Source organism: Squalius cephalus, assembly GCF_949319135.1.
Source record: "Squalius cephalus genome assembly, chromosome: 21".
Lineage (NCBI taxonomy): Eukaryota > Metazoa > Chordata > Actinopteri > Cypriniformes > Leuciscidae > Squalius > Squalius cephalus.
The window spans coordinates 8,743,390-8,766,572 of record NC_137142.1 but is presented as its reverse complement, the minus strand read 5'-3'; the positions used below and the strand labels follow the sequence as shown (position 1 = coordinate 8,766,572).

Here is a 23,183-nt window from a genome sequence, read left to right as displayed (position 1 = left end):
ACTGAGAATATTTGTTTTTTATATAAATTACTTCATTTAAAAGAAGAGAATTCAAGCTTCATGCCTGTGTGTCTGTATGTCTGTTTGACTGAGTATTCGCTGAGTTATTGTTCATTTTCGGACGCGTTTCAGAATGGACTACACTGACAGAGAGAAGGCAGAACTCGCTTCGTGTTTATTTTTCTTTATTTGGCAAAAAGCACAACACTTTGTTTTTATTGTGAGTATACACAAAAATAATACACATTTAACAGAATCGATTGATGTATGAAACTTGTTTGTAAAATCAAAGTCAAAAGAGTATTTCGGGTCTCAATTCAACTGATAAGGAAAAAAGCGAGCAGATCACGCCGGCGTGATTGCCGACCTCAGGGGGTTAAATGATAACTGTCGCCAAAATGCAACCTAGGGTCTTTTTGTTAATCTACCCGAGGCAAACTTTAGTTTAAAAGCATAATTAGAATGGAAACGCCACTTTTAAGTTTGACCGTATTTTTTCAAAATCTTTTTATTAAACTCTGTGTACACAAACAATGTTCTCAATGCTCGAGTTCATGTGTAGAGCCCCTGGTGATACTTCGAACAACGTTTCATGTTGTGTCGAGCCTTCTTAGTGTTTTAAAAATAGCGATTTTTGATGCTATCATAGAAGTGCCCCAAGCACTCAAAAGGAAATTTGACCGAAAACGAAAATACGGTCAAACTTAAAAGTGGCATTTCCATTCTAATTATGCTTTTGAACGAAAGTTTGCCTCGGGTAGATTGACGAAAAGACCCTAGGTTGCGTTTTGGCGACAGTTATCCTTTAACATCAGAAAATTACATTGGAACGGTTGATTTCAGCACTTTCCATTGTTTTATGCACAATGGTACAACATTTTATTAGAAGTTAAAATAAACGATACAAATATACTGTTATATTGAGCATTTTTTAACTTAAAAAAGTTAAGGAACTACTCAAAAATCCAATAAAGCATTGCAAATAACAATCAAATCAGAAAGTATGGTGCAATGCAAAACTACTGACTATGTACTGTATAATACAATGTATTTGACATTTATTGCTAAATATTATGGTCTATTTATACATATATTAGTTTTTTTGAGACTCTATGGACATTATTGCATGTATATCAGGAGTTCAACAGGAATTTGATGATTACAATTTTTTAAAAGATGAAATCATACTGGATTATTACAGAAGCACATATCATTCCTCAACCTCAAAGCTCATGACAGATATGTTTTAAAAGATTTATACATTGCTAAAAATGGCTACATTTATCTGAAGAAAATGAAAATGATTTCTACACTTGGTAAAACACTTGGGTTGCTAAGTTAGCAAAGTGCCTTACAGCACCTTTAAAAACAGCCCTTAGATCTTTGATTGGATTGGAAGTAAGCTTGGCATTTATGTATTAAACGTTTACATGTGCATTATAAGAAAGTCTTTGACACATATTGAGGTGATCGCAGGGCACTACTGGAGGAAAATAAATGCCCAAGAAAAAGATCAGAAAAAAACGGACACCCGCTTTGATCAGACAGAATAACTTTGGAGACTGATATCAACAATCAAAAGAAATAACATTTGAAGACCACATCAAAAAGAAGGACATGACAGGTGATCAAAAAGCCTCACTCCACAAGCGAAAAGCTTACACACACACACACACACACACACACACACACACACACACACACACACACACACACACACACACACACACACCACTTGCAAATGCATTGACCTTACCCATGCCCCTTTCAAGGAAAATCTGTTCACTCGGCGAGCATATTTGCAATGCCTCCTAGCAGCTATTTCTGGCACCCAAGAGCAAGTCCTATATATGTGAATGGTGGAATCCTGGAATCTCCAAAAATTGCAACAAAATCTGACATTAACTGTCCCATAAACGTTGTTTCTTATGCTCAAATAACTTTAAACAGCATATTTTTTTTCAGACTAGACTTGCCAATGCGCATGTGCAAGTCCTAAGCGCAACACCTGGAAACACTGACTGTTTCTATAGCAACTGGAGATTCTAATGGCAGCTGCAGTGACACGGTGATTTTACCAGTAATCACATGGCTGTTTTATTTAGAAGGAGGGACTTAATTCACCATATTGCGCGTTGCACCGTCTTTGTAATCTAAAGTTTTTGCCTTACCTCATGATCCAAGTGTTCATGAAGAGCCCATCTGACTGACATTTTATGTGCGATTAGAGAGCAAGTTTATATCAATCAATCAATCAATGCACATTGATGGTCTATGGACATATGTGTGTAGACAATAATATATATATTTTTTTTTTATTTGACAACTTTTTATCTGCCCTAAACTAATAATTACAGACACATCTCAAAAACAATATACGGTTCTGCTCTTGTATATCTAGTTTACTTGTTACTAAGTGTCTTAGACATAATTAATTAATCAAAGTGCCTTAGATTGTGTGTGTAATATGCATCAGCTGATTGTTGAATGGACTGTGGATGTACCAGCTGAGGCTGAGACTAAGATCAAGCAAACTTTTTAATTATAAGATGTCTTTCTCAACACAATTCCTATAAATAAACTATTGAAGTAATAATATTTATCAGTATTAAGCCTTATTAGTGTTATACTTCACTAGCCTAAAGAGTGTTTGGTATGCCAATCCGTAATATGTTATATGAAAAGATGCAATAGGATTTAATTTATAGGAAATATATTTATATAGAACAGTCTATATTACTGACCACATTTAGCTTTGGCTAGCATGTCATGCAGTTGCATTAGACTACTTGCCATATATATATATATAATAATAAAATGACAAAAGAGTAAAAAAATATGGGCCATACATTTGGCCAATGCTACACCTGAAGTAAAGTCATCCATGAACTCATCTAATGTGATTTTGGCCAGTAATTGAACCCGGAGGGATGTCAGAAAGTGAGGCTGTGTGAACACAAACTCACTGTGGCTTAAGAGGAACAAGAGAGTGGGGAGAGAGGAAACATGGGACATGCTTTGACCTTTCTTTGCTTTTTATGGGAAATAGCCTTGAGCTTACCTAAATCCCCTGTCAGCTCTACAGGAATAGATATTCCACCTGTAAATGCAATCTTTGCTGGCATTCTGATGAGCATTATACATCTGTTTAATTTAATAGGAATGTGCTAGGGATGTCAAAATTAATGCAGCATTTGTTTTTATTCATTTTTTTTCCCCCTGGCATCCTTTGGCTAGCGTTACAGTGTATGAACACACGTTTATTTACTCAAGTGATTTTAAACCATAAAAGTCGACAAATAGAACTCAATGTGGTACTACCGCATGAAGAGGCTCTCTGAGTGCACAAACTCGCACATGAGTTATCTTTTGCATCTTATCACGCTTGAATGGACAAAAAAATAACAACAAAATTATGTCAGAATTCCCAATTTTGTCAAGTATCCTCATAAACAGTCTTAAATGGGTTAAAAAGTCTTAAATGACAATTAAGAGTTTGGAGATAATCGTATGTGTGTTATGCTGGATTTTAGACAACTCGGAATTCTGATTGTTCCCACCTCCTACTTGGAAATAACATCTAGAACTCCGCTCGAAATCGGACACCTGACCTGTGAACTCAGGGCAGATCGATTAACCCGACCTCAGCACTTCCAAGATGGCAGCAAGACCTGCTTCCAACGAGCATACAGCATTGATTTTTCAAAGCGAATGCCAGCATTGTGTGCTATTTGGACATTGTATGTATTTATTTATTTATTTGCCATATAATTTACTCAAAATGCAGTTGTTGTGTCATGGCGATATCATGTGATCCACATGTGAAGGAGACGTGTGATTGACTTTGAACACTGAGGTCAGAAGTTGGACGTTTCAACTTTGATATTCCCACTTCCAACATAGTCTCGAACACAGCATTAGATTCTGCGTCATGTGCCTAACGTCAGGTCTTAAAGTTACAGCAGCCTAATATACCTGCTGCAGTCTGTCATTAATGTTATTCAAACAACAAAAGAAAAAAAGAATCAGAATCACTGATCTTGAATGAATAACATTTGTAGCTTTAAAAGGATTAATCTATATTGTATTTACACAGTAAAGATACATATGTGTTATTTTAAATTTGACTTTATCCAATTTATGTAGTATTTCTTACCTTATTACTGTTAGACCTACCTGAAAAGCACTGGTTACAAGGTTAAAAACAATGAGCGTAATTATTTATTTATGTATGTATTCATTTATTTATTTATTTAGTGGTGGTTCCAGTAAAATTTTGCCAGGCCCACTTGGGTCAGTAAAAAAAGTACTTAGCGTTGAACCCTGCTATATGAATGGCACAGCTAATGTTTTATGTTTTATGTTCACTTAAATTAAAAGTTGTAATGTTTTTTTAAAGCCTATTAAATGTTAAAAATGATGGCTTTCAATTATACTTCAATTAGTGTCAAAAATCAATTTAAGGGGCCGTTTACTTTACACCATTTTCAACTAAAAACTGAAAACTTTTTTATGCGTTTTGGTCGTTCATTTACATGACAACAGAGTTCAGGGGCCTGAAAACTTCTGAAAACACCAATCAAACTGTTTTCATCTCTGTGTAAACTACAAAAACGCGAATTTGTGAAAACAGTGATGTCATGCGTATTACGTGTTCAGTCTATAAGCACGTAGTGTTAATTTATAAAGTGGCATTGCCAACTACAGGCCTGGCATAAATAGTACAGCATTTTTAGTAGTGGTGGGCCGTTATCGGCGTTAACGTGCTGCGTTAACGTGAGACTCTTATCGGGCGATAAAAAAAATATCACCGTTAATCTATTCTCAAAGTTGGGTTGGTAGCTGGGTCTATACTACGCAAGCTATGATGACTTTCACCTTGATATTTTAGCGCAGATGTATACCTAGCCGAATTCGGTTCGGTGTTCGGTACGCATTTTCAAACCGAACGGTTCGTTGGACCATTTTTCCTGCCGACCAAAATTTTGTTATTTCAAATGTAGGCGCGTTGCGGGTGGCAAGCGCGCTCATAATGTAAGAGACGCTGGTGCGACCACAACATTGTCCGATATCAAATGGCAAACGTAATGTAAGCGGAACGAAACTGAGCTACTCGTTATTGTGTGGTTGACGGACCGTTGTTTATCAGTTTGGACCAAAGCAGCGCGAGCCGATTAGGGGTGTAAGAAAAAATCGATACACTTGAGTATCGCGATATTTTATTTTGCAATACTGTATCGATTTTCAAAAACGCAATATCGATTTTTTTTTTTTTTTTTTTTACGTCCAAAAATATTCATGGTAAGACCGTAAGACAGTGGTTCGCGCTTATGTTGTTTAAGGCTACGTTTACACGGAAACGATCTGAAGAGAAAACGCAAAAGTGATCACTTTTTATTCTGCGTTTAGACGAGCGTTATGAGGGGGAAATCTGCGTGCATACGGTGACGCAAAAGTGTGTGAAATTCAATGTAGTGTGCTCTCCAGGCAGCTAGATGGCAATGTGAAGTACTGATCGGTGCCTTCACTGTCTAGCAGACTTTTGCGTTTTTACCGTTTAGACGAGAACTCCACGGTGGAGCGTTTTTAAGATTTCCACTCTGGAGGGTGGTTTCACTTTTTTGCATTTTTAAGCCCAAAAAACGCCGTCGCCGTCTAAACGAAAGGCACATCTGATAAAATATTTTTACGTTTTCACCCGCGAGCATTCTCGTGTAAACAGGGCCTAAATCCCTACCACTAGATAGCTATGCTGAGACGCACCACTAGTGCTCGCCTAACGGTGCGTGTCCACTGGACATTTTAGGATTGACAGCGGACCGGAGAAAGCATTGAGAGCGACCGAGAGCGTCAAAAAGTTGGGCAGTTCCTTTATACAAATATCAAGCGAAAAACGCAGTCGGCAGCCAATTGCTGTGAGGTTCGGGATGTGACGTCTGTCTTGAGAGTTTAAACATATGCAAATTGTGCCGGAGTTTATGCTGGATTTAGTGCGTAAATCATTTTGTTTACAAATTAGACATTGTGCAGTTGTTATATATATGTTAAATATTTAATTTTGGATGTGTTTATTGTGATTATATTGGCTGGTTTTATAAAAGTTTATACAATTGAAAGGATATCTTTGCTTGGTGCATTTGGAAACAAAGCTTGTCTATTTCTAAATGTAATCGCGTGCATCGTTCACACCAAATGCGAATAGAGCATCTGGCGCGAGTGATTTCAATGTTAAGTCAATGCAAAGACGCGTTTACGCGCGTCTGGAGGTCCTGCGGCACGAGGCGTTTAGCGCGGCGCGGTTCGCCTCATTCGCGCGTCCAGTTCTTTTAAAATCTTTTATCACATAAAACTTGATTTCAATATATGACACATTCATTTTGTTCACTTTCATCCACTTTCATTCATTTTCGTCCAGTTCACGTTGTTGTTTTGAATTGTGACAGGGGCTATGTACCTATTTTCTTTTATTATGGCCTACTTGAGCTTATAAAAATTTGCTCACTAAGAACCTGTGAACCACAATCCCAAACTGGCAGTTTGATTTTCTGTGTACTGAATTGTTTACCTAAAGTAAACTTCTTTGACTTTTATGCACATCATGTCTTTTTTTAAATATTTTTAATATATTTTACTTTAAAAAAATCCCAATATATCGCCTTATGCACAGTATCGAAATATATTGCAATATATTGAATCGTGACCCATGTATCGTGATACGTATCGTATCGCCAGATTCTTGCCAATACACAGCCCTAGAGCCGATCGTGATCATGCGACACTGTTATTACACAGCGCTAAGAGATCCAGTAAAGAAAGCATTTTAATTCGCCACAGAAGTAATAACATTGCTGCGAGATCTAGTGAGAAACATTCGCATTTCTCCGTTATTAATGGATCAAACAGTGCATGGAAGCCAGGAATTAACATTGTGCCATGAATGAACTATCCGGTGTCCACAGATCTGCAACATTTACCATGGATTTACTGTAGTAACACTAACTGCAACCATGGAAGTTTGGCAGGAATAGTAGGCTATAATGCTTTCAAGTAACATTACGTTGGTTTTATTTTGACATTATGAATAAAATTGTTGCCCTCAAATGTTAATCTGAACTAAAAATAGACCTTTGTTTATAACAATAATAATAAATAATAATAATAATAATAATAAAATCTCTGCCATTTCTTCACAAGTTCTTTTAAATGTCACTTTGTATTTAAGAAACACGTGCCCTTTAGTCATTATTTGGGTAGCACACATATTCTGAATGCCTTCGGCAGAATTCAAATGAGCCATTTTAATCTAGATTAATCTAGATTCATTTCAAGATTACAGTGAGATTAATCTAGATTAAAAAAATTAATCTATGCCCACCACTAGTTTTTAGTCATTTTTTTCTGATCCGTGTGACAACGTTGTTGTCTGTACACAAGAAACGCAAAGTTTTCTGTTTTGATTTTCTGTTTTTCGTACATTGTTGTCGTGTAAACGCTACCCTAATAGACACATTAATATCAGTATTGGTATCGGTGATACTGGTCTTCATTCATAATACTTTTTTGCTATGCTATTAAACAAATATTTAAAATAAACCATTAGTCTAGCAGGAGAAACAGTTCCCTTTCAAGGGAACTCGCGCTGCATCAAGCGCTGTGGGAACGCCCCTGCGTGATTGCGTCATGAAGCACTCGTGAAATCAGTCCAATGGCGTGACGAGACGTCATAGGCGGGTGACGTCATTGACCAGGAAACTATAAAGCACCCCTGAACCAAACAATGTCAGCTTCTGTGTCTTCACAAGTGCTCTATGTGAAATCGTTCTGTCTATTTGATGTGTGTTTGTCTCTCAATATATATATATAAATGAGCAAGCAGCAGTTTAAGCAGTGTGTTACTCCCTGCCCTCGTTTTCTCACGGGTGGGGATACACACGAGCTTTGTGTGATGTGTTTGGGACCGGAGCATGCTCAGGCAGCTCTCGAGGGGGCTGCCTGCGAGCATTGTGAGAAGCTGGCAATGAAAACTCTCCGGTCCCGTCGAGCACTCTTTGAGGAGGGTGCTTCGGCGAGCGTTCCTCAGGGCTCGGGTCCCGCTGCTGCCGAGGCACGGCGGAGGTGCGCGTCCTGGGGTTCACAGATGGATCTAACGGCGGGGCTAGAGACGGGAGATCCCCTGTCTCTTCCTTTACCCGATGGATCTGACACTTCAGTTCGCGAGTCAGAAGCACGCGCGGCGGTTTCTTCTGCTCGCGCTAAAGTGCAGGTGCAGCAGCACTCCAGTTCCGAGGAACTGGAAGTTGTAAACCTGGAAATAGATGAAAATGAAAGTTTTTCACCACCACACCCACGCACACACACACAAGAGGAGCTTTTGGAGGTTGTCACTCGCGCTGTTGCTAGATTAAATTTAGATTAGCCAGCTGATGAGCAGGAAACCCGTCAGTCAAAAAGCAAATTAGATGAACGCTTTCTGCCATCCAGATCACAACCTCCAAAGTGGGGCTTACCGTTCTTTCCTGACCTCCACACTGAGGTGTCGAAGTCATGGATTAGACCGGTATCATTTAGAGTATTTAACCCAGCAACATCTGAATACTCAAATATAATGGGTTTAAAAGAACATGGTTATGCGGTGATGCCTCAGGTGGAAGAGACGCTTGCGAGCTATCTCTCCCCTGAGTCTGCATCGTCGCTGAAAGCCCCGCAGCTGCCCACTAAGCCAGTAAAAACAACATCGGTTTTAGTGGGTAGGGCATACTCGGCAGCAGGTCAGGCGGCCGCCAGTTTACATACTATGGTGGTCTTACAGGCATATCAGGCGGACCTGCTGAAAGACATAGATGATGAGTGTGAAGAAGTAGGGAGAGAAACAATAGCGGAGATCAGGAGGACAGCTGATTTGTCTCTTCGGGCCACCAGGGAGGTGGCAAAATCTATCGGCCGCTCTATGGTGGCCACGGAGAGGCATCTTTGGTTGAATTTATCTGACATCAAGGAAAGAGATAAAAAAATTTTGTTAGATGCTCCTGTCTCACCTGCCGGCCTTTTTGGCGACTCAGTAAACTCGGTCGTCGATAGGTTTCAAGAAGCAAAAAAGCAGGCAGCGGCTTACCAAAAATTTCTCCCCCGAAAAATGTATGTCTCTGGGGCTGCTGGGCGGGAGCAGCCCCAGTCGAGTACGCCCTCCTCTCATAGAGCCGAGAAAAAAGTGAGCATGGCTGCCCGTGCTCCCCCACAGAGACTGGGGGTCACAAAGACCATGAGAGTCCGTTTGGCGCCCGCCAGGGTAAAATCGATCCTGGAAGCCGTGCGCAGGATAAGACTAGGCCAGTCACTCACTGTAGTACAGTTTCAGAGACTTTTGGGTTTGATGGCAGCAGCGTCCAACGTGATTCCTTTTGGCCTGCTGTACATGAGACCCTTACAGTGGTGGCTCAAGACCAGGGGGTTCTCCCCGAGGGGAAATACGTTTCGCATGATCAAGGTCACGCAGCGATGCCTACGTGCCTTAGTTATGTGGAAAGATCCTTGGTTCTTGTCCCAGGGTCCGGTGCTGGGAGCTCCTTGTCGTCGCTTAATGCTAACGACGGATGCTTCCCTCACCGGTTGGGGGGCGACCATGAGTGGCCGCTCGGCTCAGGGTCTGTGGAGTGGCCATCAGCTTTCCTGGCACATAAACCAGCTGGAGCTGATGGCCGTATTTCTGGCACTCAGTCTCAGACCTCAGGGGCCACCATGTGTTGGTTCGCACGGACAATACAGCGGTGGTCACTTACATAGATCGCCAGGGGGGATTACGATCTCGCCGACTTTGGAAGTTGGCACATCGAGTTCTGGTTTGGGCCCAGGGGAAGTTGCAATCAGTTCGGGCACTTTATATTCCGGGGTATATGAACAAGACGGCAGACTCTCTGTCGAGACAGGGAGTGGTGCCGGGGGAATGGAGACTCCAGCCCGAGGTGGTGGAGCTCCTTTGGAGCCGATTCGGGCAAGCTCAGGTGGATCTGTTCGCGTCACGAGAGACAACGCACTGTCCCCTCTATTATTCCCTAACGCACCCAGCCCCCCTGGGGTTGGATGCCATGGTACAGACATGGCCGAGGCTATGTCTGTATGCCTTTCCCCCTCTGGCATTACTACCAGGAGTTTTGGAGAGAGTACGCCGGGACGGGGTTTGGCTGTTATTGATAGCCCCGTTCTGGCCGGGCCGAGTGTGGCTGTCAGACATTGTGTCCCTCCTCGAGGGTCCTCCGTGGGAAATTCCGGTCAGGAGGGACCTTCTCTCCCAGGCGTCAGGGTCGGTGTTGCACCCGCGTCCGGAGCTGTGGAAACTGTGGGCCTGGCCTCTGAGGGGGTTCAGCTCATAGATTCAGGTCTTTCTACTGAGGTAGTGGAGACCATGTTGCACTCCAGAGCTCCTTCTACGAGGAGGCTTTATGCCCTAAAATGGAGAGTTTTTGTTGCGTGGTGTACAGGCCAGTCGGTGAATCCAGTTGACTGCCCAGTTGGTTCAGTGCTAGATTTTCTTCAAGAAAAGTTTTCTTCGGGGTTGTCCCCCTCCACCTTAAAAGTATACGTGTCAGCTATATCTGTCTATCACGTTCCTCTAGAGGGTACATCAGTGGATCAGTAACTCGCTTCCTCCGTGGTACTTTGAGGTTAAGGCCTGTGGCACGCTCAAGGGTGCCGACCTGGGATTTGGCCATTGTATTAGAAGGCCTAGCCCTGGCCCCCTTAGAGCCTATTGAAGAGGTGCCAGAGAAATTTCTCACATTAAAAACTCTGCTCCTTCTATCTATCTCTTCTATTAAAAGAATCGGGGATTTACAAGCACTGTCGGTTGCTCCCTCGTATCTTGAGTTTGCGCCTGGTATGGTGAAAGCGTTCTTGTTTCCAAGAGAAGGATATGTGCCTAAGGTCCCCACTAATGTGGCGGGTCCGATAATGTTGCAGGCCTTTTCTCCGCCTCCATTCCAAAACCAGGACCAGGAGAAATTAAACTTACTTTGCCCAGTTAGGGCTTTAGACGCATATGTCCACAGAGCTGCCCTGTGGCACAAGTCTAATCAACTGTTTGTATGCTTTGGGTCCCCGAGTAAAGGGAAGCCCGCATCTAAGCAGACTTTGAGTAAGTGGATAGTCGAGGCTATATCACTTGCTTATGAATCGGCCGGTCATACCTCACCACTAAAGATCCGAGCCCACTCGACTAGGAGTATGGCTGCTTCTATGGCCCTATTGTCAGGGGTTTCGCTTCAGGAGGTATGTGATGCGGCAGGGTGGTCCTCTCCGCACACTTTTGTAAAGTTTTATAACCTGGATGTGGGTTCTACTCCGGGTTCTCGGGTGCTTCTAGTATAATGTGCATGACGATTTCACATATACAGGCACTTGAGGACTATGGCGACGTGGGTATTCAGTTCCCGCAACGCTTGACGCAGCGCGAGTTCCCTTAAAAGGGAACGTCTCAAGTTACGTATGTAACCATGGTTCCCTGAGAGGGAACGAGATGCTGCGTCGCTTTGCCATACTCCCGGCATGCCTGTGACCAACTTGTTCGACCTATCAGAAGCTGACATTGTTTGGTTCAGGGGTGCTTTATAGTTTCCTGGTCAGTGACGTCACCCGTCTATGACGTCTCGTCACGCCATTGGACTGATTTCACGAGTGCTTCATGACGCAATCACGCAGGGGCGTTCCCGCAGCGCTCGACGCAGCATCTCGTTCCCTCTCAGGAAACCATGGTTACATACGTAACCTGAGACGGTTCCCATGTACCAGTTTCGCAAAGTTTTTTGTAACCTGATTTTTTGGGACCCTGATGGTGTCTAGTTAGGAATTTTTTTTGTTGCCGAAGTCAACTAATGTCCCGTTGGGTTCGTTTGGCAGCCATCTTGAAGTGATGTCATCGCTAGGGGCGAAAAATGCAGATTTTCATATCTCCTGAACCACACAAGACACAAAGACAAATGAACCCACTTTTTCATATGATTCTGACACCAGGAATCAAGTGGAAGTCATTGACATAGTACAACCACTCTTTATTGGTGAAAAATACCACATTTTAGGTTCATAACGCTGTAACTTTTGTTATTTTGTGCAATAGTTTCCTGCATTAGACCTGTTTGTCAAAGACCCAAATGAGGCGTCAATTTGTGCGGATTATTGAGGAGAGGTGTGCTATATCTTTTAAAAGCGATCGGGCGTACGATGTTGGGCTCAAAATCCCATAGACTTAACATTGCAATGGATTTTGGTGAGTCATAGCTCTGAGCGAGGATTTTGTAGAAACATATGGGTTACCACATTTAAAGAAGCTGGCAGGCTCTGTAAGAACATACCTCACAATGCAGTGTAAGTTGTACCCCTGGGGGACAAGAGCTGCCCAAAGTTGCCCCATAGACATACTATGGTGAAGGGATGACCCATGAAACAGGGACATATGTGTTTATCCTACTATGTAACTTGCATAGGACTTTTGTATTGAACACAACTCTGGATCAGAGTGTCATAAAGCCAGGGGGTAGTCTGTCAGGATCAACATGAAGCTATCAACCCATCCCCTAGCAACCATTTAGAGCACGCTAGCTAGGATGCTCGACAGTGGTTGCTAGGGTATGGCTAGGAAGTGTTGAAGATGATTTGCGATTTGCTGTTCACTGCTCCGAGTCAAATCAGCCCACACTCATGTTTCTATGACACTTCTATCCTAAGATATCCCTTTGACCTCTTTCAGGGGAAGTCTATGGAACTTGTTGCTAAGGTGTTCTAAATGGTTGCTAGGGCGTGGCTTGATAGCTTCATGTTGATCCTGACAGACCACCCCCTGTCTTTACTAGAAAAGTATTAATTAGTAGAATATCCAGTGTTATGAAAACAGTAGGTCAACATAACTACAATGCGTTCTTTAAATCCCTGTCTTATTCTGCCCTCTAGAGGCATATCGAAATTAATACAAACCTTAACATAAAGTGTTATCAACTGACCAAACACAGTAAAAATCATACTAATAAAGTATACAATTGTACAAAAAATCTGATGAGCCCAGAATATAAACTCAACGCGTTTAATTACACGTTAAGCATTGCCGAATATACTCAAATGAGATCGACTCAGAAAAGACGTCAATAAATGCACGCGTCACCTGTACATCTTATTTGTTGCATGCACAAATTATGATCACAAATACAAAATAAAACATTTTATTCACAAAAATGTCTTTATTTGTATAAATTGCTGCACATTCGTTGAATTCAGAATTTTGCACACATAAGTTGAAAGCAATTTGTTTGTTGATAGTAAAACATATCATCAACATTTATCAAGTTCACGGATAATTGTGCGTGCATTTATTAATCATTATGATACTAAAATGATACTAAAGTATAGTTTACTACAAAAAATCAGATGAGTCCAGAATATGAACGCAACTCGTTTAATTTCACGTTAAGCATTTTCCTCTCACAGAAAACCATTCTAAGAACGCTAAATGTGGCTTAATGCATATTAGAATGTCCCCTTATTATGTCGAAATAACGAGTTATGTCGAAATAACAAGATATGTCGAAATAACGAGATATTATGTTGAAATAATGAGATATTATGTCGAAATAATGAGATATTATGTCGAAATGACAACTTATTATGTCGAAATAATGAGATATTATGTCGAAATAATGACTCATGTCGAAATAAAGAGATGTTATGTCGAAATAACGAGATAGTATGCCGAAATAACTTAATATCTCAAAATAACAAGTTTTTTTTTTTTTTTACCATGCGGTTCAGGGATTCCGTACAATACATAGTAATTAGAATGAGATATTGGTGCTAATATGTTTGTCACAAAAATGATAATGGGACTAAAATATGTTTTATTTGCTTTAAACAATGTCATTCCAATTTGTTTCTTTTGATTTTTGTTTGAAATTTAACCAGAATAACTTCAATTCTGGTGAGATCCTTCTGATACGTTTTCTTGGATTTGAATACCACACACACCAGTTGACTATCACACGTAATGTCTCATTAATTTTGTTTTTGTCTTCTTTGTCTTTCTCTTACACGCTCTCACTCTCATGCAGTAAGCCAAGGGGGGATGGCTGCAGACATTTGTCCAGATCCAGGGATTCCTGAGAATGGGAAAAGAATTGGCTCCAGCTTCCAGTAGGTCCTCTTTTTTGTTCTCTTATCTGCTGCATTTATCCTTTTAACTGCATGACACTGCTTTAATCATGACTGGGCCTGCTGTTTGACACGACTGTCTGAACTCCTATACCGATAGGCCATTACCACCAAGACCTTTGGTCACTGCTACTAAGTGGGTTTCTAATGCCCTTAAAGGAAAAACCAAGGGCTGTTACATGTTCTGCATTTAATGTGAGTGATTCTGAAAATAGAAGAGACAAGCGGTTTATAGATGTTGGACAGAAACCGCTTTCATCTAACAAAAGAAGGAATGGGTCAGGGACATAGAGGGTCTGGGGCTGATGTGACTCATAAAGCTGGTCGTTCTCTGACGGTCATTTCAACCTCGGCAGGATCGGCGCCAGCATCCAGTTTTCCTGTGACGACAGCTACGTACTACAGGGATCAAAGAGCATCACTTGCCAGAGAGTGACTGAAACCCTGGCGGCCTGGAGTGACCACAGGCCTATCTGTCGGAGTAAGTGCAAATATGGGTCTCTTTTCTCCTGCTCAGACACTTTCTGTAGGGATGGTGTCAGATCCTGTTAAGTGAGATGTGTAGCGCATGGCAGTGGGGAGTAAGACCACACAATTCGTAGGAATGGTTGTGCCACACTGATTTAACAAAGACCTCACTAGCAAATGTGAATATGTCAAAGAACATGTCTGCTTTTGAATTATGCATTTAAGATATTTTATTTGACGACTATAGCCCTGTTCCAAAACCTGGGGAGCTCCCTACTCCCTACACGACAGTATTTAAAGGCATCATGGGAATGCTTCCAACACAAAAGCGGTTCCAAAATGTAGTCAGCATTATAAATAGAAATGGGCAGAATTAATCTATTCTTATGTAGCAGAGAAGTGAATTCATTATAAAATCATAATAAAGTATAGTCTACTAAAAAAAATCAGATGAGTCCAGAATATGAACGCAACTCGTTTAATTTCACGTTAAGCATTTTTCTCTCATAGAAAACCATTCTAAGAACGCTAAATGTGGCTTAATGCATATTAGAATGTCCCCTTATGTGGAAAGATTTTGATGTTGCTTTGTTAAAGCTTTGTGACTTTAATGATACATAATATCCAGTATAATATGAGAAAAACATTTTAATATGGTGTTGATAAGGGGTACTTGAGGCTTATTTGTTGGCTTGTGGAGGTTGGGAAATACTGGCTATCTACAAAATGAGCGAGAAATTAAGGATGACACAGAATAATCACACTAGGGTAGCTTACATGCATTTTATTAGGCAGATAGACTTGTGGAAGTTGTTTTTAGTCATTGTTGTTGACAATATATTCAAATGAATATTAAAGCCTCAAAATTAAAAAAAAAGACCAAACATGTAAATGATTAAAAGTAAAATGTATTAGCCTAGACTAGCACCGTAGGTTATTCACTCATATTTGCTCTGCTGTATCCTTGCGTTACCTGAATGCCTGTAATTAATCAGGCAAAACAGCTCAGGTGATTTATCATATTACACAAACTATTAATTGTTTTGAAAATGTAAACAGTTGCAGTTTATGATTAACATTGAAACTTTATTACCCTTTCAAAATAATCCATTAAACAAAGTGCGACTTGAGGAGCATGCACTAATATTTTCAGTTCCATTCGTTTGTGCGTTGTCTCAAGGACACTCCCACAACGGGTAAATCATCAATATTCATGCATGCGCCATCAAATGGGACCAAATATCTCAGGAACTGAATATATTGTAACGCCGTTCCACCAGTTCTGCCCAACCCTCGAAGTAAAGTGTTGTCCATACAGGTAATAAAGCTGTTGACATAGCTTTGAATTTTTACCATAACGCTGTTTAAAGAGTAGACATAGTTCGATACAATTTTTAGTAAACTTACCCTCAGAATAACTGCTCTGTTAATAACCCTCTGTCGATTCGACTTTCCGTGGGCGGGGATGCAAGAATTCGGAAGTATAATCTGTAGTTCCCTTTCAATCAGTCTCTCAATGTTGCGTAATCTTATGACGCTATGGGGAAACACCTTTTTCCTAGAAATACTGAAGCCTGATTGAATCACGCTATTGCCTTGCAATAGCCAATGACGTTCAAGCGCATGAATCTGGGGTGGCAACCTATATAACACTGCGCTTAACAGCATTTCCTCCGATTTTTTCTCCTTCAAATCTGCACGTTTGAAGCCTCTTTTCTTCGTTGAATCATCGTCGATTGTACGCAGTACACAATTATTTCCGTTTCTATTTTCAGAAGTTGTGAATGGTACCAAAATACCGAACTGTACCGTACCACTTTTTTGGGACCCTTCCGTTGGGGTACTTAGCACAGTTGTCTGGTACCTACAGGGTGGAGCTAAATTCACTGCAGAACGTTGATTGGTTGACAGAGAATCGTCACTTGCGCATGCTACAAGGGGAATGACAACACAAGGGGAGCCGCTTTGCTGGGCACACTTTGCAAGAACATGCCATGATTGGATTACGTTCCCCATAGCATCATCAGATGATGCAACGTTGAGAAACCAATATTGAAAGGGAACATCTCCGGTTATTGACGTGACCTCTTAAATGAGGGAACGAGATGTTGCATTTATGCCATGTTACTTATGCTCAGGGTTTTTGTGACTGGCTTATTCAGTCGAAAGATTCTGAGGAAATGCCTTCAGCGCCATGTTATATAGGAGCCACGCCAGTTTTGTGGGCTTGAACGCCATTGGCTATTCAAAGGCAATAGCGGGATTCATTCAGACTTCATTATGTCTAGAAGAAAGGTGTTTTCCCATAGCAACAACAGCTGACGCAATGTCTCGTTCCCTCATTTCAGGGAATCAGGGTTTAAATCAGTAACTGTTTTACACGAAAGCCCCTGAGCTGTCAAAGGTGAATAAACGTGAATTTATCGGTCCAGATAACATGGAGAACGAGTAAACATTGTTCATTTACATATAAGCCTACTATTGACATTAACAATACAAAGCGGGTTGAAAATCTGAGAAGTTACACTTTGATGCATTTTACAATGTAATATATTTTATGTAAAAATAGTTTATGAACGATAGTTGTTGATGTCAGGAAAATACATCAACCCACTAGATTAATTTAAATATATATGATTCTCTACACTGAGGGCCTAATTCATCAGGTAACATCAGCTATATAATATGAGTAGAGGTTTTAATACTTGTGATCTCATAGTTATGGTAATTCTGACATGACTTCAACAAACAATAAGACCTGAGGAATACAAAAAGGTTGATGCAATTCTTCATAATAAAAGAAAGTAATGGTTTGATTTTTTTTTTTTTTTTTTTTTTTTTTGACATTCCAAAAACCTTATCTCATGCAGCTAGATGTATGCGGTCATGCGGCTAGATATACCCTTAAGATGAGACCTGGAGTGTGGCTGTTTTGAAAGGCATAGAGGACACAGGCCTCCAAATGACATTAATCAAAATGAAATAAGGCAGTGTGTCAGAGCGGCAGACGGAAGAGTAACCATGTTTGACAATTTCCTCGCACAATTCTCGCCGATCACTGATTGATCCAGACACTTTTTGTTTCAGCAGTGCCAAGTAACCTTTTTAAAGACAAGCCTTAAATGCCTTCCTTTCCTTCTTCCTGTTATATGTTAAGGGAGTAATGGTATAAAACAGGAAGTTAAAGACACTTTAGCCTTGTGATTTAGTAATTTTCTGTTTTTTTGTTTTGTTTTTTTTTTCTTAGTGGTGGTCTTAAAGAGAATCTCAAGAGATGTTTTGAGTTAATTATAGAGTACCTGTAAATGAAAGAGAAGCTCAAGCTGATTACTTTATGCTACTTTGATAATTAAGTTGCACTTATAACACCAATTTGCAAGCATACAGACCATGAAAGTGGTCATTGTACATGCCAGACACATCACAGCTATCATGTTTTTAAAGCTCATCTTTAACCACAGTCACTAATTTATAGGTTCATGTTTAAATGTGAGCGTGACTCCATCTATGTTGATTTCAAACAGTACGCTCTGCAAAAAGAAACCTTAAAAGAAATTGCTATGTTTAACACAGTGTTTGCAAAGCAGCACAGTATTCATATTCGTAAAACATTCTGTTAGGGTTTTTCCCCCCAAACACCTGACTATTAAACATCTGCAGTTGACTAAGCCTGAGCCATTTAAGCCTGCATACAGAGACTCCCTTCATACTCTGTTTAGGAGATAATTTCATGCTTTTTTTGGGGAAACTTTACACATAAAGATTTCCCAAAATTGTTACTTATTTAAAATGATGTATACAAATTATATGTTTTTATAATGATATGCAGTTATGTTTTCCTTGCATATATTTAACCATTTGTCCTGAGATGAATGCATATATTTGTATATATTTAACCATTTGTTGCTAGCTAAAACCTTACCCTAAAACTTCCCTAAACTTTAACACTGTACTTTTGCTGCATTGCAAGCACTCCTATTTCCTTCAGGAAATTCTAGTTTGGTGGTTGATGTTTCTGAGACGATAACTGTCTGTAGGTTTGTTTGGTTGGAAAACATTCTGAACTCATTTTCACACAGTAGTTTCTGCAGTAAAGAACCCAGCAATTTCCCTATTTGAGAATACCTGCTACGTAATCTCTTCACATCTCTACCTATCCAAATCTTCCTTAGTACCCTGTGGAGAAGCCAGTGAAGCCACAGTAATGGAGCAGGGCTGCTCTTTTAAGCTGTCAAAGAAAATCCCTGACTAAACACAAGGGAGAAGCAGTTAATACCCTGGCACAGTACAGGGTTGGAAAAAATACCCTGAATTTGTCAATGATTGAGTCAAGTTATTCTGAGGCATGACCTTAAATAGATTAGCTCATGTCCTGAGAGCTGTATGTGTTCAAAGGAAGTGCTTTTAGTGTGGGGCAGGATGGAAATATCTATTCGAAAACCTAGTGAGCTGTGTACGTAGGAAGCATTTCAGGCATCGTAGGTGCACTTTTCAACTCAGACTGTTCTCAAAGGTAGGCAGCATTATAAGCTGCATGCCTTCTAAGACACCTAGTGTTGGCTACATTTTAAGGCAGCCTTGCATGGAGAAGGCAAGGCAATCCCATAATACAATGTGACAAGCTCAGTGTGGGAAAAAGGGTTAAGCAAGGGACATTTCATATATATATATATATATATATATATATATCATTCTTATCAGTTCAATATAAAAAAAGTCTAAAATCAATTTCTTCACTAATTATGTTTATGCTTATCGAATTACCACTTTCTTAGTAGGGGTGTGCAGCGGAGCCAATATCTCTATCTGTATATATATCTGTAACAATATCAAAATTATTCGTATCTGTTTTCGAATAAAACCGGAAGTGGAGCTTTACTCAGAAGTTTGTACAATTACTTGAGAAGACCGTTACGTCTATGGTTTTACATCTGTTTTCTTCTCTCTCTCTCTCTCTCTCTCTCTCTCTCTCTCTCTCTCTCTCTCTCTCTCTCTCTCTCTCTCTCTCTCTCTCTCTATATATATATATATATATATATATATATTTATATATTTATTTATTTATTTTGTTTTCCACTAAAAACTGTGTAGCCTACTGAGTAATGTCATACAACCTTAAATAAGAGGAGTCTGACTCAATAAACAGCTGATTAAAGAACACGGAAGTTGAAAGAAAGAAAGAAAAAAAAAAAGAAAAAACCTTTACTAATACAATTATAAAGAATATACCTGCAGAAATGGCATCTCCGAGAGAGAGTGAGACAGATGAATATGTACATATCATACAAAGTATAAAACATTTGACTAGATTATATGTAACATTAAGATACATATATATTATCTACAAGTAGTTGAAAATGTATATGTATGTTAGTTGATTACAAGGCTACTCTTGTCAGAGAGCTGGTTTGGCTTCTGAAAGACACGCAGAGACAGAACACAGCTGTTTGATTAGCGATCTTGCTGTGCTTATTACATTCATTTGTGTATCATATGTGTATGCCTTCCTTTTTCCTAAAAAGCTTCTCTGGGCATCTGACAAAGCTGTAGTGATGACATTCTGGTTATATTCCATTTATTTCTACTGATGAGTATATGTCTGTAAAAACATTTTGTCATATAACTCATAGTGTGTTGCATTCCTTTCAACAGCAACATCTATGACTACAAAACACATGACAATTGTTAAATTGATATACACTTTGTTGTACTGTTTACCCCTCTCAACAGCTAGGACCTGTGGCTCTAATCTGCGGGGCCCCAAAGGCATCATAACATCTCCAAATTATCCCGTCCAGTATGAGAATAACGCACACTGCGTGTGGGTCATAACAGCGGTGGATCCAGAGAAGGTACGTTTGTAATTTAAATCTAAATTGAGACCTAAGGCTGAATCCAAGTCATATGAGTATACAATTCCACAAAACACGCTTATGGTTCATTTTTAATATGCCAAAACAAAACATGATATGCTTTTGAATAGCCTCCAATACATAATTGAATGGGACCTTGCATAAATGTCAAAAATAATCTTAAAGATAATTTGTGAGGACATTTGCATTGCAGTCCACAGTGTTTGCATAATTGTCAACCTCTTGCCCTGGTTGTCTCTGGCTATTACTGCTTCTCCAGAATTGATTAGGTTCAGCCACACATCTTCAGCTCTGTGGCAAGAGTGACAGTTAATACAATCCAGCATGAACTCAACACACACCATGAGAGTGACTCATGCTTTTGTTACTAAATCGAGACCAAACAAAGACAGTCAAAATAACATTAGAGTAAAAAGGAGCTATCCTGCTCCCCATGCTTTGCATCTTTCTTTGGCAGATTTTAATGTTGGGAGTGTTTGTGTATGTGTTACATTATTGAGTTTACTGTGAAAGTACTGTAAAATGATGTAACATTATAACACTGTTTACATTTTAGATATTTAGCTTTGTGCTTAGGGCTGGATGAAACATCAAGTATGAAAGAAGTCTCTTATGTACAGTAGAAACAGTAATATTGTGAAATAGTATTGAAGTTTGAAAATGTCATTTATTCCTGTGATAGCACAGCTGCCATATTAACCTTCAGAATTAATTTGAATATGCTGATTTGGTGCTCAAGAAACATTTCTTATTATTATCAATGTTGAGAACGGTTGTTTTGCTTAATGTTTTTGTTAAAACTGTGACTGATTGATGAATAGAAAGCATTTTAAGTAAGAACAGCATTTATTTGAAATAAGAAAGTGTCTTTATCAGATCTGATGAATTTAATGCATAATTACTGAACAAAAGTATTTACTGAAACAAACAAACAAAAATCTTACTGACCCCGAACTTTTGAATGGTAGTGAATATTTGCAATATATGCATCACATCTCTGATTTAAAAATCAAAGTAAAAAATGGCGATAGAATTCTGTGACCGAGTAGAAAATATTTGAGTGAATTCTGATTTAAGGATTGATTTCCATCACCCTACAGATATATTAGCCACTTAAGTAGAACAATATAGTAGATAGAAAAATGTATTGTTATGTTTTTATATTTGAATATATATTTATATTCATATGAATAATTTCTTGTGTTCTTTTAGTTTTAAAAACTTTCCTTGATTATTTTTATAATAAGCTTGGCAACAGTGTTTGGTTGAAATGTTGGTTTCTCAGATAAAGGGAATACAATCTCATGTTTTTTCTTTTTCTTTGGAGCCTTAATTCCAACCCTAATGGTGACATATATTTTTGAACACATAATGTCTCTTGGTTTAATGTCTTTAATGTCTTTTGAACACATAATGTCTCTCTGAGGTAGTTTACTTTCTGAAACTGATTTTTAGAACATGTTGTCTTGGTATCCATGAAATTCTGCAGCAAAAAACATTTGATGTATAAAATCCATCCCTCTGGAACTGGATGTGTATAATTAGTCATACAGATGATAGACTACTGTAAAATCTTAGTGACATGCCAGTAAATTGAAAGTACCTGTTGGCGACCATCATAAACAGACTTGACTGTCGTATGCATAAAATCCCAGCCATGTCACAACCATGTTTTCGCTTTGATCTTATGATGAAAAGATGTGACTTTAATTTATCTCACATTGTGCATTTTTTTTCTGCTTTTGCTGAACCGAAAGGCTCTGTTCCAAAGCCTGGTGAGCTGTCTATCTAAATACTAAAGATAGTATTTCTTCAGAATGGTAGTTTCTTTTGACCAAATTCTAAGCCAGCATCACCTGTATCATTCATGTGATAGTCTATCCCAGAATGAATTACAATGAATATTTATCTCAATATTTGTGTGCAATGTATATATATATATATATAAATACATTGCACACAAATATATATATATACAAATATTCAGTTAGCCAATGTTTTTCTTAAATAAACTGTGAAAATTTATTTACAACTTCTCACAGGACTGGCAGTATTATGCTACTGTGTTTAAAGGTCTTTAAAAGTAAAATAGTAAAAAATATAATAAGAAGAATAAGAAAGCTGTGTATATATATATATATATATATATATACATAATGCATATGTAAGATTAGCTTTAAAATAGCCATGGTACTCTTATTAATTGAAAAGCCTTAATTGTCACATGGCTACATACAAAACGTTAAGATATCTCTCCTATGCATTTCAGCGTACACCTTCCCCAGGGAGAGTAATGGGTCTTTTAAATTAATATCATTAATTTAGTAAATCACATGATCAGATATCAAGGCAAGGCAAGTTTATTTATATAGCACATTTCATACACTATGGCAATTTAAAGTGCTTTACGTAGAAAGGAATTAAAATATCACACTATGGCAATTCAAAGTGCTTTGCATAGAAAATAAGCACGAAATAAAAGCAAGGGAAATTAAAACAGTTATAAAAGGAATTAAAAGAGATAAATGATACAGTTATATCAGCAGTAATTTGACTTTAATAGTATTTTCAAATTACTGCTGATATAACTGTATCATTTATGTGACAATAAATAGGTGGGCAATACCCATACTTGCAGTCATTGCACTTGACTACTTA

At 39.1% G+C, this 23,183-nt stretch overlaps 1 protein-coding gene across 1 annotated transcript in view; it reads left to right on the top strand.

The window, feature by feature from the left end:
- Positions 1 to 23,183, top strand: part of LOC307148928 (CUB and sushi domain-containing protein 1) — an 838,966-nt gene that overhangs the window by 597,270 nt on the left and 218,513 nt on the right. Inside the window, exons 8-10 of the mRNA XM_079854872.1 lie at positions 14,085 to 14,166; positions 14,541 to 14,665; positions 20,383 to 20,504. Coding sequence (XP_079710998.1) covers positions 14,085 to 14,166; positions 14,541 to 14,665; positions 20,383 to 20,504 — 329 coding nt within the window. The remainder of the gene's footprint in view (positions 1 to 14,084; positions 14,167 to 14,540; positions 14,666 to 20,382; positions 20,505 to 23,183) is intronic.